The following is a 14,144-nucleotide window of genomic DNA, read 5'->3' on the forward strand; positions in this document are numbered from 1 at the left end:
CTCCAAAGCACAGTTGAATGAAAGAAGATAGTTTCCTGCTTTCTATGCAATGTTAATCAAGAATAATTTATGCAATCTGGTGCATTATGGCTCAGAGCATTCATTTGGAAATTTCAGCGAACATCTTCACACAGTGAAAACCATCAGTTTCATATTTTATCTCAATACAGTGCATAGAACATTTGAAAAGAGATAGTTAATGAGTGTCCACTGGTGGATTTACTCTGTGAAGGCAGTTAGAAATGATGAGATTTTTCTTGAAATTTGGCCTCCAAAGAACTTATGCCTGATTATACCAAAGAAATATTCCTGATTCTTGGATTTCAAATTTCAAATTTTCCTTAGTTGTGGGTTCCCTTTTCTATCACAAGTTGAGTAAGCGTCATTAGTTTATTTCAAACTCAGCAGGAGAAAAAGTGTTTGAAAGGAAGAGCATCCCAGGCAGGCTAAGATCACATTTTTTCTTCCTTCCTGCATATCCTCTGTTCATAAAAAAGATTTGAGAAGAGGGTGTGTTCAGGACTAAGGAGATTCGAGTTGAGTTCTATCCTATGACTGAAGACAGAACTGAACTCCCATTTGCACTCTTTTTTATTATAAAGATTTTTACTTAAATATACTGATGAAGCAGAAACTATCCCTGAAGGATTACTTCTCCCACTGAGTTCCCCAGTGCCTAATCTACAGAGTTTCTAGCGCTCTCACTCTATCCCTTTCTCCCACTCTGTGTCCATTTGCTGCTTTTATGTGAAGCAGAATAGGACAAGTAGGAGGAAACTGGAAGTAATTTTACCCTGATATGTTCTCATTCCTTTAATTTTACAGTCCTCTGCTGAGACACTAGAGTTTAAATCTCCTCTGGCAGAAAACACTATTGAATTGATAGTCTCAAATCTCGTGTTCAGCTCACACACTCCACCTGATGAATGGTTGCACAAATTAAGAGTTGCAATATCTCCCACACTTCCTAATTTAGTATCTTGAATTTGGAACTGAATGTGGATTTTGAAAACACAATTTGAAATTAGTCTTCCAAAGAATTAGGCAGGATGAGTTCCTTAAAATCTTTCTAGACCAAGTCTCCCAGCTCTATTGCTTTTCATGAGAAGCATTGTCAGAAGCTTGTCATGCTATCTCAGGCTCTAGAATATATTATTTCATAAATACATTTATCCACTAGCTGGTAGGCATTTCACTTAGAGCATGTGATAAAAGTGAAAAAGATCCCAAAATTGAGAGTTCTCTTCTTCACCCCTCTGTTTATTCCATGCTTCAGTTCTAAGACCAAGAATGAGGTAATAGCTCAGCACACTATTAGCAGTTCAGAATTCATTCAAATCAGAGTAATAAGGGAGATTTTAAGTTGCTTTTCAAATGTGTTGTGCTCTAGGAAAAAAAGGAAAAATGGTTTTGAGGATCTAATTGAAGAAAACATGTTTATAATTTTTTTCTGAATCCATAAACATGGAGATTTTTAAAAATATATTCCACAAAATAATATTTGGTAGTGGAAGAAGTGTTTAAATGCAGAAGTTTTTTTAGAAAAAAAAATGAAGTAGATTCCTTTTTTCAGTAATAGGTCTGCATTTTTACAGTAGTTCAATATTAATTTAGGTAAATATTTCACTATATAGCTTACTGTTTTGTTAAGGATCAGCTAACTAAACTATATAGAAATTAAATGCATTGTGTTGAAATATGGGAAGGGAAACTTTACTGAATATCTAATATACACATTAAATTCAGATGTTATCCTGTAAAGCTAAACTATGTTAACAGAACATCTGTTTGAAATATTTTTATGTATCATGTGCATGCATGTCAGTAGCTGGAAGATAAATAATTGTAGAGACAAGGTGAATTTTTTTCAGTGAGTCATCACAGCTTGATAAGTCATTTTAATTATTATGCGATGCATATTTAAAAGACATTAATTTGTTATGAGCTCCAGGCTGAGACAAAGCAAACTTAAAGGATTGACACGGCTGTGCCAATGGAATGAATCTGCTTCTAGGCATTGCAGTTAGATACTTCTTACAGATGTGTTTTTTTTTTTCTTTTCCCCCCCCCCCCCCTCTATTTCCCTCTCTAGAGGTCCTTCTGTAGTGCCATGGTAGAGGAGCTAAGGATGTCTCTGAAGTGTCAGCGTCGATTAAAACACAAGCCACAGGCCCCTGTTATTGTGAAAACAGAAGAAGTTATCAACATGCACACATTTAACGACAGAAGGTTGCCGGGTAAAGAAACCATGGCGTAGAGCTGGGAAGCCTAACACCCCAAGCACAAACTGTCGTCCTTTTTCCAAACAACCTTGCGAGAATGTTTCCTGTGGAAATATGCAACCTGTGCAAAATAAAATGAGTTACCTCATGCCGCTGTGTCTATGAACTAGAGACTCTGTGATCTCAACAGTTGCAATGGCCAGACTCAAATCACAAGCATCATGGATCAACCGAGTTATGCAGGGTTACACTGTTCGTCATGGGTTTCCACCATTATGAATGAATGAATGTTCCATATGAGTTTTGTGGCTGGTTTCAAATGCAGTCTCAATGAGAAATTACAGGTTCCTTTTGAAGTTCAACCGTTGCCAGGAGATGGAGAATAAATATTTGAAATGCTACTAACCACAGAAGGAGTCTAGTAGAAGTAATATCTCAGAACTGTAGTGAAACAAGAAACCATAAGTTCTTCTGAACTTCCAAATATAGAAGTATTGGTTACTGTTGGTAGACTGTAACTGCCATCAGGACAGGTGGTATGAGTTTCCTGGATGGGAAAAATATTACAGAAAAGAAACATGAATCCATGAATAGAAGAATATACATGGAGATGCTCACCTGGTTTTTGGACTGTCTGTGTCACTGAACTAAGTAAATAAATAATAATTAAATAATTTAAAAAAAACAAAAAACATTAACTTAAATTTACCTGGGTTGGAACTTTAATAAAAAACAAGAATAATCCATAATTTTGATCCAATTCTTAGAGGAATAAAAGGTCTGTGAGTACAAAAGAATCTATCTTACAACTTTTAGATAAAAACAATTACTTTTTTTTTCTTAAATTGTGAGAAGGGGGGGAGTAATAAGGACAGGGGAAAGGGGTGGGAAAGCAATGTGTTTCATGTATAGAGACTTGCATTTTAGTCTGAATGGGTTTTGAAGCCTTTGTTCCTGCTACTAATTGAACTCAATGGAGCCTGTGCAATTCTCACGAATGTTGGAAGTAGAATGGGTCACCTAAAAGAAGTGAATGTGGAGAACTTTAAGGAGGACTGCATTTTTCAATACAGTCACAGTACTAAATGAACAAAATTCTTGAGCAGTTTTTTTTTTTTTTCAAAAAAAAAAAAATGTTCAGGTTTATTTGTGGAAATGCAAGATTTCTATGAAAATAGTTTTTGTATGGAAATTTTTGTAATACTTTTTATCAACAAAATAAGAGCATATGTTTCTGTCAGGGGTGTGATGCCAAGCATGAGTGGTAGTGCGTGAGCACCACCAACGTTTGGTGAAAACTATTTTTATCAAGAAAAAGGAATCTTAGAAGAGTCATATTTTCAAGTTAGATAATATAAAAACTAGGTGCACTACCACCACTGCTTACCATACAACACCCCTGATTTCCACTAGGCTGGTAACATGCTGTCATGAACAATTGTGTGTAAATGGTAAAAGACACAGACCTCTTGACCACATTGTGATAACAGTTAAAGTACCACAAAATTAAAAAAAAAAAAAAAAAAAAAAAAAAAAAGGAAAAAAAAGGGAAAAAAAGAGAAAAAAAAAGGATTATTAAACTTATGTCAGCTTTAGTTATTTTGGTTTTTTGCTGCGTGATTTGAGCAAAATACATACAGTACTTTGTGTTGGTACTGGTACTTACAACAACCTCAGTTTTAGTGCCCTAACCTGTTAATTCTTGCCACTAAACATGTGGCCAGTGTTTGCTGGGATTTCTGAGAGAAGCCAGTAGAGCACACCATGATAAGTTTTTGCTGGACCTAGCTCTTAGTTGCTACAACGTTTATTTTTATGCTCTGCCTATCCTGACTTCCTGAACTTAACATTTTGAAATACTGCCCTAAGATGCTGAAAATTTCACTACCATCTACAGTAAATTTCTTTGTATCTAAGCAAAAAAAAAAAAAAAAAAAAAAAAAAATGTGTAGGATGGCTATATAGAAATTTTATTTCAAGAAAAAAAGATGGTTAAGATGGCCTTTATATGGAAAATATTTCATTTGGCTATTTAAAACAAGCAAAAAAAGAAAACCATAGAATTATCATAAATAACCTGTCATTTGTAAGTAATGAGATCACTTGTTTACTGAGGCATAATTTAACCTTATCATCATCTTTCTAAGACAAGAATATATGAAATATCACCCAAATTTTAGAAACTATGTAATGATATTTGGGCAAAGGAGGGAGGTTTGTGTCTACTACCCAGTTCTCATAAATCTTCATAGAGACTGAGCTGGCCATTTCCATTGTGAATAGGGACTGAGAAAGCAAAATCTCTGATGTTTGTGAGAGTTTCATCCCCATGTATGTGATAACAAAGAACAAGTTATCTTTGTCTGAAGTAAAAGCAAGATAAAAAACACCTTCAGCAAAGATTCTGAAAATTAGTATGCTTACATAATGCATATTTAATTTTAAGTTAATTCTTTAAAATAAAAAGGGGAAAAAAGTAATTGTCATACAACATAATGAAAACTCCTACTTCTGATGGTTTGGAATGGAAAAAAAAAATTGGCTATTGAATTTGTTTGATGATTTACAATAAAATTTGTAAAATCATGAAATAAAATGCTGTATTATATTCAGACAAATCTTTCTTTTCTGAATGAAGGGTGTTGAAATAAACAGAAATGTCATTCTCCCCCTGATGCACCTGGCTAATTCCCATTAACCTTTATGTGAGCTAAAGCAAGTGTAGCTGTAGAATATGTCCTAAATATTTAATTAGTTCAAAATCCCCCAAAGTACAAGAATCCTAACACAGAACTAGTGTGGTTTAATTAGGGTTTCAGTGACAATTTCATCCTTCATTATTAAAGGAAACACACAAAATAACTAGAGATTTATATTTAAAATCCAGATACAGATTCATAGTAGGATAATAAGATTATTTACAAAAATACAAAATCATAATATTATTCTGTTGTAATTATTTCTGCATTCTTTTACATAAAATTAAGAAATTTAAGGAAAAAAAAAAGAAAAAAGAAAAAAGCTAAAAAACAGCTGAACTCCAAAGTAATAGGAAATATTGCTAGTAGTTCTGTATTCCAAAATGTTTGACGGTTCATTTTACGTCACTGCTATGATAGAAATTGTCTGTTCTGAAGAAAACTTCTTAATTTTGAAAAACTTCTGAATGCTCAGACAGTATAAATTTCTACACTGTCATTAAAGTCAAAGGAATCTCACCATCTGAAATAAAGTGAGTATCTGGCCTATGAAGATTCAGAATCTGCTCAATTAGTCTGTTGATTGATTAGGACAGGATGATGGGTGCTTCTCTGACTGACCTTGAATGTCACTCAAAAGAAAAATTTTCAAGCAGTTATAACTCAACTATATGGTGGTACCCACTGGCTGAAAAATGACAGTAAAGGTTGAAAGGAACATTTTTTTCCTTTATCTTCTTCACGAAAGGTACATGTTCATAATCTTTATTTCTCATGCCTCAGCATGATTATACAGTGATAGACAACTATGTGGATATTACAGAAGAAAAGAGAACAACCAAACAACAAAAAATACTCTCTGGCTTTTTTGTTATTATCATTTGTCAAGGAGTAGTAGAAAAAAATCTGGTCCAAATAGTTAGATTCCATCAACAGAAATGTGATGCTTTATAATAAATGGGGATTTATGGCCCAATCTAGGCACCAAGAGACCACTTTCATATTACTCTTCTATTATAGAGATGCAAATTCAAACACATTAGAGAGTATGTGATAGTTTCTTGTGAGATACTACTTTCTGAAATTTTCAGCTCAATTTTCAAGAATTCACAGAATCACAGAATCATAGGGTTTAGAAGGGGCCTCTGGAAATCTTCTAGTTCAATCCCTCTTCTAATGCAGGTTCCCTAAGTCTCAAATAACCTTCTATGTTTTTGTTTTTGTTTTTGTTTTTGTTTTCCTTTTACTTGTGATTCTATGTAATAGCTTTTTTTTATTTTCAACCATAGTCTTAAAAAAAAAAAAATAAATCCAAAAATAAAATTGTTTTACTCTATTACACTATCTAGTTAAAATTTCAGAATAGAAAATTCATGAAGAAAACATTAAAGCCCAAACACACAAACTGAAGCAGGAGAAAGTCCTGGATATACTATATATTATAGAAAATCAAAATGTTTTCAGGGAAAAGAGAACATGATTAGAGAAAATGTCACACAAAGAGGTAAAAGGTAATGCCATGAAATCAATTTCATATTATTAATCTCTTAGGGATATTAGGAAAATATTTCTCGTACTTTAGACATGACTTTACTCATTCTCCAAATACAATGGAGTCTCCAAATATATCAACAGCCTCAAAGTATAACGATCAAAATGCTAGCTCCTTTGAATGCAGTGGCAAAACTCCTGTTATAGAGAAATTTTGATTTTGCTCAATACTGTACTCAGAAAATTCTGTACTCAGTCAAATGTATACTAATAAGATATTAAGGGCAAAATAAAGTGCCAGCTTGTGTTCAGGTGTGCAGGAGAAATTGTGCTCTTTATCATATTGTCAAATATATGAAGGAAAAGGACGGATTGCTGAGATTGACCCATCTGGCATTCTAGATCATTGCTTTCCATCCTCAGATATGTTAGTCACCTTTTCCCTTCCAGGCTTACTTCTCTGCCTTCCCACAAGCACCTCTAACATTTTCAAATTTATTTTCAAAATCTTTTCTTCATGGCTATACTATAGAAGTTTTAAATAAAAATGAAGTTATGGAACCATCACATCCTCCCAGTTGTATTCACTAAGACAAACACACTGGCTTATCATGTAACTGTAATCTAACTGACCTTCTCTTCATTTACTACCCCCTCTGTCCCTTGCCTGTGTTATCTCCTCTTATTGTTCTTGTACTTGCCTAGACTGTAAGCTCTTAGGGGGCAGGGAATCTGTCTTTGATTAGTTCTATGAAGAACCATGAACTATGGAGCTATAGAAATAATAAAAAAGTAGATCTTTTAAAATGATGTTTGAAGTAATAGTGATCTGATTGCCTGCTAGCATAGTATTATATTGTTACAGCTCATTGGCTCAGATCTCAATCAACATAAACAAAATCTAAAAAAAACCTATCAGGAGCTATCACACTGACCCATCTTATTGGAAATTTCCTTCCAAGGTCAGGGTATAGGAACATAGAACAACATAACCATGTAACTTCTGTAAATGTCTTTATGGAAATTGGCCACATTAAAAATGGGGCATGTATGTTAACACATAAAAATTGTATGCAGGATGAGCTTTGTCAAACAAAACTTTGAATTATTCAAGCTTAGAAGAAGTTTGATTAAGCAATTTGTTAATTAGATCACTAAACACTGCCTTAATTGATTGTAGCTCCCCATTTAGTTCAAGAAGACTCACTGGCAAAAACCTGTACTTAATTATTTTATAGACACCCTTAGAAATGTTATATGAAAGATAATTTTAATTAAAACTATGTAAATACTTCTCATATTTCTAGTAGCAAGACAAGCTTTCTATGACTCATGGAAATATAGAATTGTGAGAATCTGAGGAAAGATTACTGTAGATAAATGAAAGGAAAAATGCATCATGTTTTATAGTGGATCATATCAGCTTTATCTTTTACATTTTTCTTCTTCAAGGAACAATGCCCTATAATGACAGAACTTTTATTTATCTATTTACTTATTTGATAAGGTGTACAGTGAGAATTATTTATAGATATATCTTTGAGAAGTTTTCAGGGCCAAGGTAATACCTTTCTTTCTATTTCATATATTGTGCACATGTTTTTTCCAGCTACTTAAAAGCTTTAGCATAAGCTAAAACTAATGCAAAATCTCAGAGCTCCTTCTTTGCCATGACAACAGCAGTTATATGATAATGAGGTTCATGGAAATTGTTTTGAAGAAATCAGAGACTTACTCCTTCATTAAATATATCTAAAAATTTGTGTGAAAACATTGAACACTGATAAAGGTTTCAGCCATTCTTTATGTTCCTTGAGTTACATCACCCATCAGAGAACAAATTCACAGCATTTTTTAAACTTATTTGGTTTTGAAGGTGCAAGTTCAAACCTTTTGATGGATTTATACTAGAAATTGTTTTTGCCAGTCTCCCACAAGTAGCCTGCTGTCTGTCCAGTTCAGGGAGTGAAAAGCAGCCAGATGCAGTGATGGAATCTTTTTTTTTTTTTTTTTTTTCAAACTGCTGTGCTTTATCCATGCTATCTGTCTGTGCCATTTAGACTTGAGTAGAACAATAAAAATTGTGATTTCTAATATGTCAAACCATTCTGTGCATTAATGTAGAATCTTAAATTTTGTTATGTAAAAATTAGTTGTGGGCTTATCATGGAGGCATAATTCATATAATCATAGACTCAGAAATCACAGAATTACTGAGATTTTTGAATTCTGAATTGTTCTGATGAAGACCCTCAGGAGAGTGTCTGTCCTAGTGCTGGTGAACTAGAAAAGGTTGTTCAGGATGTACAGCTAATTTTTGGATATTTTCAAAGCTAAAAATGCCACAACATCTCTGCACCCAGTATTCAATCACACAGGGAAAAAACATCTCACATTTAAATGCAATTTTTTTTCTCAGCATCTCCCCATATGACAGATACTCCATTCTCTTAATCACATTTGTCGTTCTTCAATGAAATACTTAAGCGTGTTAAGTATCTGCTTCTCCTTTACTTAGGGAGTCCAGCATTGGACCCAGCACTCCACATGTGTTTCCATATGTGTTTTCCCTAAGAAATAGGGAAGAATCATCTTACTTGATCTGCTGGCAATACTCTTTCAAATGCAACCAAGGATGCTGTTTCCCTTCTTAGTTGCAGAGGCACATTTCTGACTCATTTTAAATTTTACCCATTAGAACTCCCAGGCCGTTCTTTGCAAACCACTTTCTAGCTGCTGGCCTGCTACCTGGAGTTCATAGCATTATTTCTCCGCAGGTGCAGGATAATCATTTCCTTTTGTTCAGCTTGGTTCCTGTTGGCCCATCTCTCCAGCCTGTTGACATTTCTTTGAATAGCAGCACAGGCCTGCAATCAGAAACCTGATGTTGTATATTGAACATATTTGGTCAGGGTGCACACTATCCCCTTAGACAAATCATTAATATCTTAATGAATTTCTGAAATAGTACAGGACCCAATATTGACACTTATAGCGCACCACTAGTTACTCATATGTAGATGATGTTAAGTCACTGATCACAGTTTTTTGCCAATGGCAATTGGGCCAGTGTTCAGTCTAACTCACTTCACTGACTTGGTCCATACTTGTCAGTTGGTATTATGAGGTTTTTATGGGGGATAATGCTGGGAGCTTTGCTAAAGTAAAAATAAACAGTTTCCACCAATCTCCCCTCCTTCACCATGCCAGTCACCTCATTGTAAAAGACAGGATTTCCTTTTGTGAATCCACACTTACTACTTCCAATCACATTGTTATCCTTAATATGTTTGGCAATGGCTCCTAGGAGGATTTATTTCATCTTCATCTTCTCTTCAGGAAGACTGGAGTGACATTAGATTTCTTTCAGTTCTTAGACTTATCTCCCAGTCAGGATGATCTGTAAAAGGTTATGAAGAGTAACCTATTTGTGGTGCCAGCCAGCTTCCTCAGCATTTGTGGGTGCATCCCATCAGGTGTCACCAATGTATATGTGTCCAAATTATTTAAATGTTCCTAAACTTGATCTTCATCTACTGAGGGTCTTTTTTGTTCCACATTTCCTCTGGCATGTTTGAAGTCCAATGTTACCGATAAAGACACAAGAGGAAGAAGATAACTAAGTACTTCCTGATCTCCGTGTCCTTTGTCATCAGGTCGCAACATCTATGCTGCAATAGTTCTCATGTTTTCCTTAGTCTCCCTTTTGCTGATAATGTATCTGTACAAACTCTTGTTGTTTTTCACATTGCCTGCCAGATTGAATCTAGACGGACTTTGGCATTTGTAATGGTGTGTTTGCATACTCAGATGATGTGACTATATTCCTCCCCTTTCACCTGTTCCTGCTTCCACTCCTTGTAAAATTTGAGTTTAGAAGGGAACATTTTGTTCATCCACATAGACACCTTGCTGCCATTGCTTTACTACATGAATGTGGAATAAATCATTTCTGAGCTTGGAGGACGTGATCTTTGAAAATCAACCAAATCTTCTGGAGTTCTCTTATCTCTAGCACTACTTCTCTTGGGATTCTGCCAGACAGACTGTGGAAGGTAATAGGCCAAGGTCTGTTCTCTTAATGTCCATAATTTTCATCCTGTGTTTTTTATCCTGACATCCATCATCTGCTGTCTTTGCTGCACCCAGCGTTCACATCCTCAGCTACTTTTTCCTTGTAAGTATGATGTTTAGTAGCTTCTTTCAGTTGTCTGCTTGCAATTGGAATATGCCGGAAAAGTCATGAACTTTCCATTAGATCATAAATATAATTTAATCTTCATTACAATATCTTTTAATCTTCATTCAGTTAGAAGTATTATTCAATAATTTAAAATAAAATTATACTCTGCATATAAAATAAAAAATATGTATTTCTTCACAGATTTTTGCTGCTGAATCATTGCTGAACATTACCAAGAGAATAACGACTAAATATATTTCCAACTGGATTTGAAGACGTTTTACTTGTCTGATTAGCCTAATAAGATTTTATCTTCTTAAGGGTGCTGAACAATATTCATTAACTCAGAATGAGTAATACATTTCAAAGGTCCAGCAGCTTTTCTTCACTGTACTGACATGATATTAGGGCCCAGAGTTCCAATAGTATCCTGGGCTGTATTGAAAAGAAGGTGGCAGCAGGGCAAGGGAGGTGTTTGTCTTTCTCTGCTCTGCTCTCTTGAGGCCTCATCTGGAGTACATGGGGCCCACAGATCAGGAAAGACCTTTTGGAGCAGGTCTAGAGGAGTGCCACAAAGATGATGAGAGACTGAAGCACCTCTCCTGCAAAGACAATCTGAGGGAGCTGGGCTTGTTCAATCTGGAGAAGAGAAGGCTCTGTGGAGACCTCATTACATCCTTCCACTACTTAAAAGGAGCTTATAAGCAGGAAGGAAATCAACTTTTTACACAGGTAGGTAGTGATAGGACAAGTGGGAACAGTTTTAAACTAAAAGAGGGGAAATATAGATTATATATTGGGGGAATTTTTTTCACTGAGAAGATGGTGAGGTGCAAGATCAGGAAAAGTTGTAAATGCCCTCTTCCTGGAGGTGTTCAAAGCCAGGATGGATGAGGTCCTGGGCAACCTGATCTAATGCTTGATTTAGTGGTTTGCATCCCTATCTGTGGCAAGGGTATTGGAACTAGATGATCTTTGAAGTCCTTACCAACTTAAAGCATTTTATGATTCTGTGAGTCTATGACTCTGTGATTCTATGATTCTATGTCTCCATAATTTCTTGGATAGTAGGATTTTAAATCACAGATTTTTTTTAACTTAATAACTTCAAGAGCATGAGTAGCTTTGAAATTAATAAGAGCATTGGAGATATCTCCATTATTGGTTTTAGACTCAGAAGTAAATATCCATGAAATATGGTCAAATTGGTTTTTTTTAGTTCTTTCAAGGAATGATTCCCAGAATAACACTATTACCTATCTGCTCTAGACTCCTGCCTGTGTGACCTCTATTTTAAGATTACTGCAGTGCTCTAATGGGCAGAAGATCTTTAGCCAGCATCTAGCCTGATGGAGAAAGTGTGTAGTCCTTAGAATCAAAACAGCCAGTAATGACTAGGTTACTGAAATGTTATCTTGTTTTCAGCTCAAAGCTTTCTTTTCTGTTGATGGATATTACATTCATCTTGCTAGGTTCTTGTTTTATTTGTTTCATTGTTTTCTTCCTTTCTTTTGTACATTGATTATTGTTATACAAACCCTTTAACTAACAGTAATATTGTAGAAACCACCTGAGAAGCAAAGTAGGCATTTTCATTTCTACAAGACATTGAACCAGCTCACATATTATCTTTTATTAGCTGATATACTATCTTTTATTAGCTGATAATTTCATGACAAATCAGGTTTACTTTTTTTCTTTTCATTTGATTTGATTTCATTTCATTTCATTGTCTCACTTTTTTTCTCTTTTCCTCAGGTAACTGGTGTTTTTTTGTTTGTTTGTTTGTTTTTTTAACTTTTTTTTGTTTTTTAATTTTATTGCCATGTGCATGTGAAAATGTAATGCTAAAGCAATGCATATATATATATACATATATATAAGTCATTTTCCAGAATGTTATGTCTTGTTACCAAGACATTTCGATCCAAAAAAATTATGTGATGACATCTGCTTATTTATGTAAAATGTAACAATTTGAGTTAAGGAATGACTTCTAGAACAACAGTTGTTCTAGACTCTCCTTAATGTGTTTAGTCTCTCCATCAAACCAAAAATCTGTTCTAGCAGCATGGATTTCACATGACCATTTTCGATTCTGCTGGAGATGCTGGAACATTACTGTATCTACATACTTAGCCTAAAGGCCTGATTGAGTTTCTTTGGAGGCTGGTGAAAAACACTATCAATATCATAAACCACTTTATTCTTCAACACTTATTCTAGAAATAAGTGTTATTCTTCAACACTTATTCTAGAAATACCTCTTATAGGTACTATTGTACTTTAAATACAACAGGAAGATACAGCAGGACTAAAGTCTTTGCTACATGCTGTCCATGGATGAAAAGACAGTAGATGGTCTGGAATGAGTCTGATTCTAAGATATAATTGAACGGCCCAATTTTCCATCTGATTATTTGGATGTTAGGTTCTTATCACATTATAATTAATATTGACACCTTTGACAATAAGAATCAAATAGTGTGCTGCCTGAGTGTCCTAAATTGCACAGATTTTAACCAGTTTTTTCTAACTTCTTGGGTAAATATTATGAGACCTAGATAATTGATCTTGAACCCAGTGAGCTTGGCACCCCATTGATTGGACAAATTAATTTTTAAAAACTCTCAGAGTGCTGCTCCTGGTCAGGCATTTTTCATTTGAACTCATAATGAAGGGGAGTGAGTATGCTATAATCATAGCATTTATGCAGCACCATCAATGAAAATAATGGGATTTTTTACGTATTTTTAATGTTTATACTTCTAAATTGCAGGAATTAATACACATTTGACACTTGTTGGCATTCCTGAAGGCTTATTCACAAATCCTACGAACTGTACATATATATGTACTTATGGTTACACAAAGGCTATTTTCTTAGCCTCTTTAGCAGATCCATTTTACAGTTTTGTTGTCTCTTTTTAAAATGGTAAATGACTTTTGGAAAATAAACACTACTGGCCACATACTGTTTATGTACAAACATAGCTTAAGTTATTTGTTTTAAAACATGTCAGATGATGGATCTAAAATTACAAATATGTAATGAAAATATAAATACTGATAAATCCATTGAAGAGATGGCATTAAGGTCTCTATTAAAATTCAGTGTTAAAAAAAGAGACAAAATTGCCTATATTCGAGTGAAATATTTTTAGTGTTATATTCAAATTCTTTAATCCTTTTGCTAAACTTGTACCACTCTTCTTAAATCTATCAGAAAACTAATAAATTGTTGATATCAGATTTTATCATTTAATTCTTCTAAATATTCTTTTCAATAACCTAGATTTTTCATAACTACAACTCACCCACTTTTTTTTTCCATATTAATTACAAAATCCTTGCAGTATTTCAGATACTTTAAAGAATTTTTCTCATGTAACTAAATAATAGGCAATTTTTTTTCTTTTATTCTGAAATAATAGATATTATTTAATATGACATAATGGAAGTATATCTGGAATTGTGGATATATATATTAAAGTACTCAAAGACATAACTAATGTCCAATTATCATGCATGCCATATGATTTTACTCAA

The 14,144-nt window shown here is 34.2% G+C and overlaps 1 protein-coding gene across 3 annotated transcripts in view; it reads left to right on the top strand.

Annotated features, from left to right (window-relative positions):
- GRIK2 (glutamate ionotropic receptor kainate type subunit 2) overlaps positions 1 to 6,260 on the top strand; it is a 352,850-nt gene extending 346,590 nt beyond the window's left edge. For 2 of the 3 annotated variants that reach the window (XM_052685429.1, XM_052685508.1), the window contains one exon: positions 2,093 to 2,218. In XM_052685429.1, the coding sequence (XP_052541389.1) occupies positions 2,093 to 2,106 (14 nt within the window). In that variant the 3' untranslated portion in view covers positions 2,107 to 2,218. Of the gene's footprint in view, positions 1 to 2,092 lie in introns of all 3 variants that reach the window. The other variant, XM_052685593.1, reaches the window with a different exon arrangement.
- Positions 6,261 to 14,144: the final 7,884 nt, after the last annotated feature.

The sequence above is a fragment of the Tympanuchus pallidicinctus genome, unplaced genomic scaffold, assembly GCF_026119805.1.
Source record: "Tympanuchus pallidicinctus isolate F22 unplaced genomic scaffold, pur_lepc_1.0 scaffold1, whole genome shotgun sequence".
NCBI classification, from domain to species: domain Eukaryota; kingdom Metazoa; phylum Chordata; class Aves; order Galliformes; family Phasianidae; genus Tympanuchus; species Tympanuchus pallidicinctus.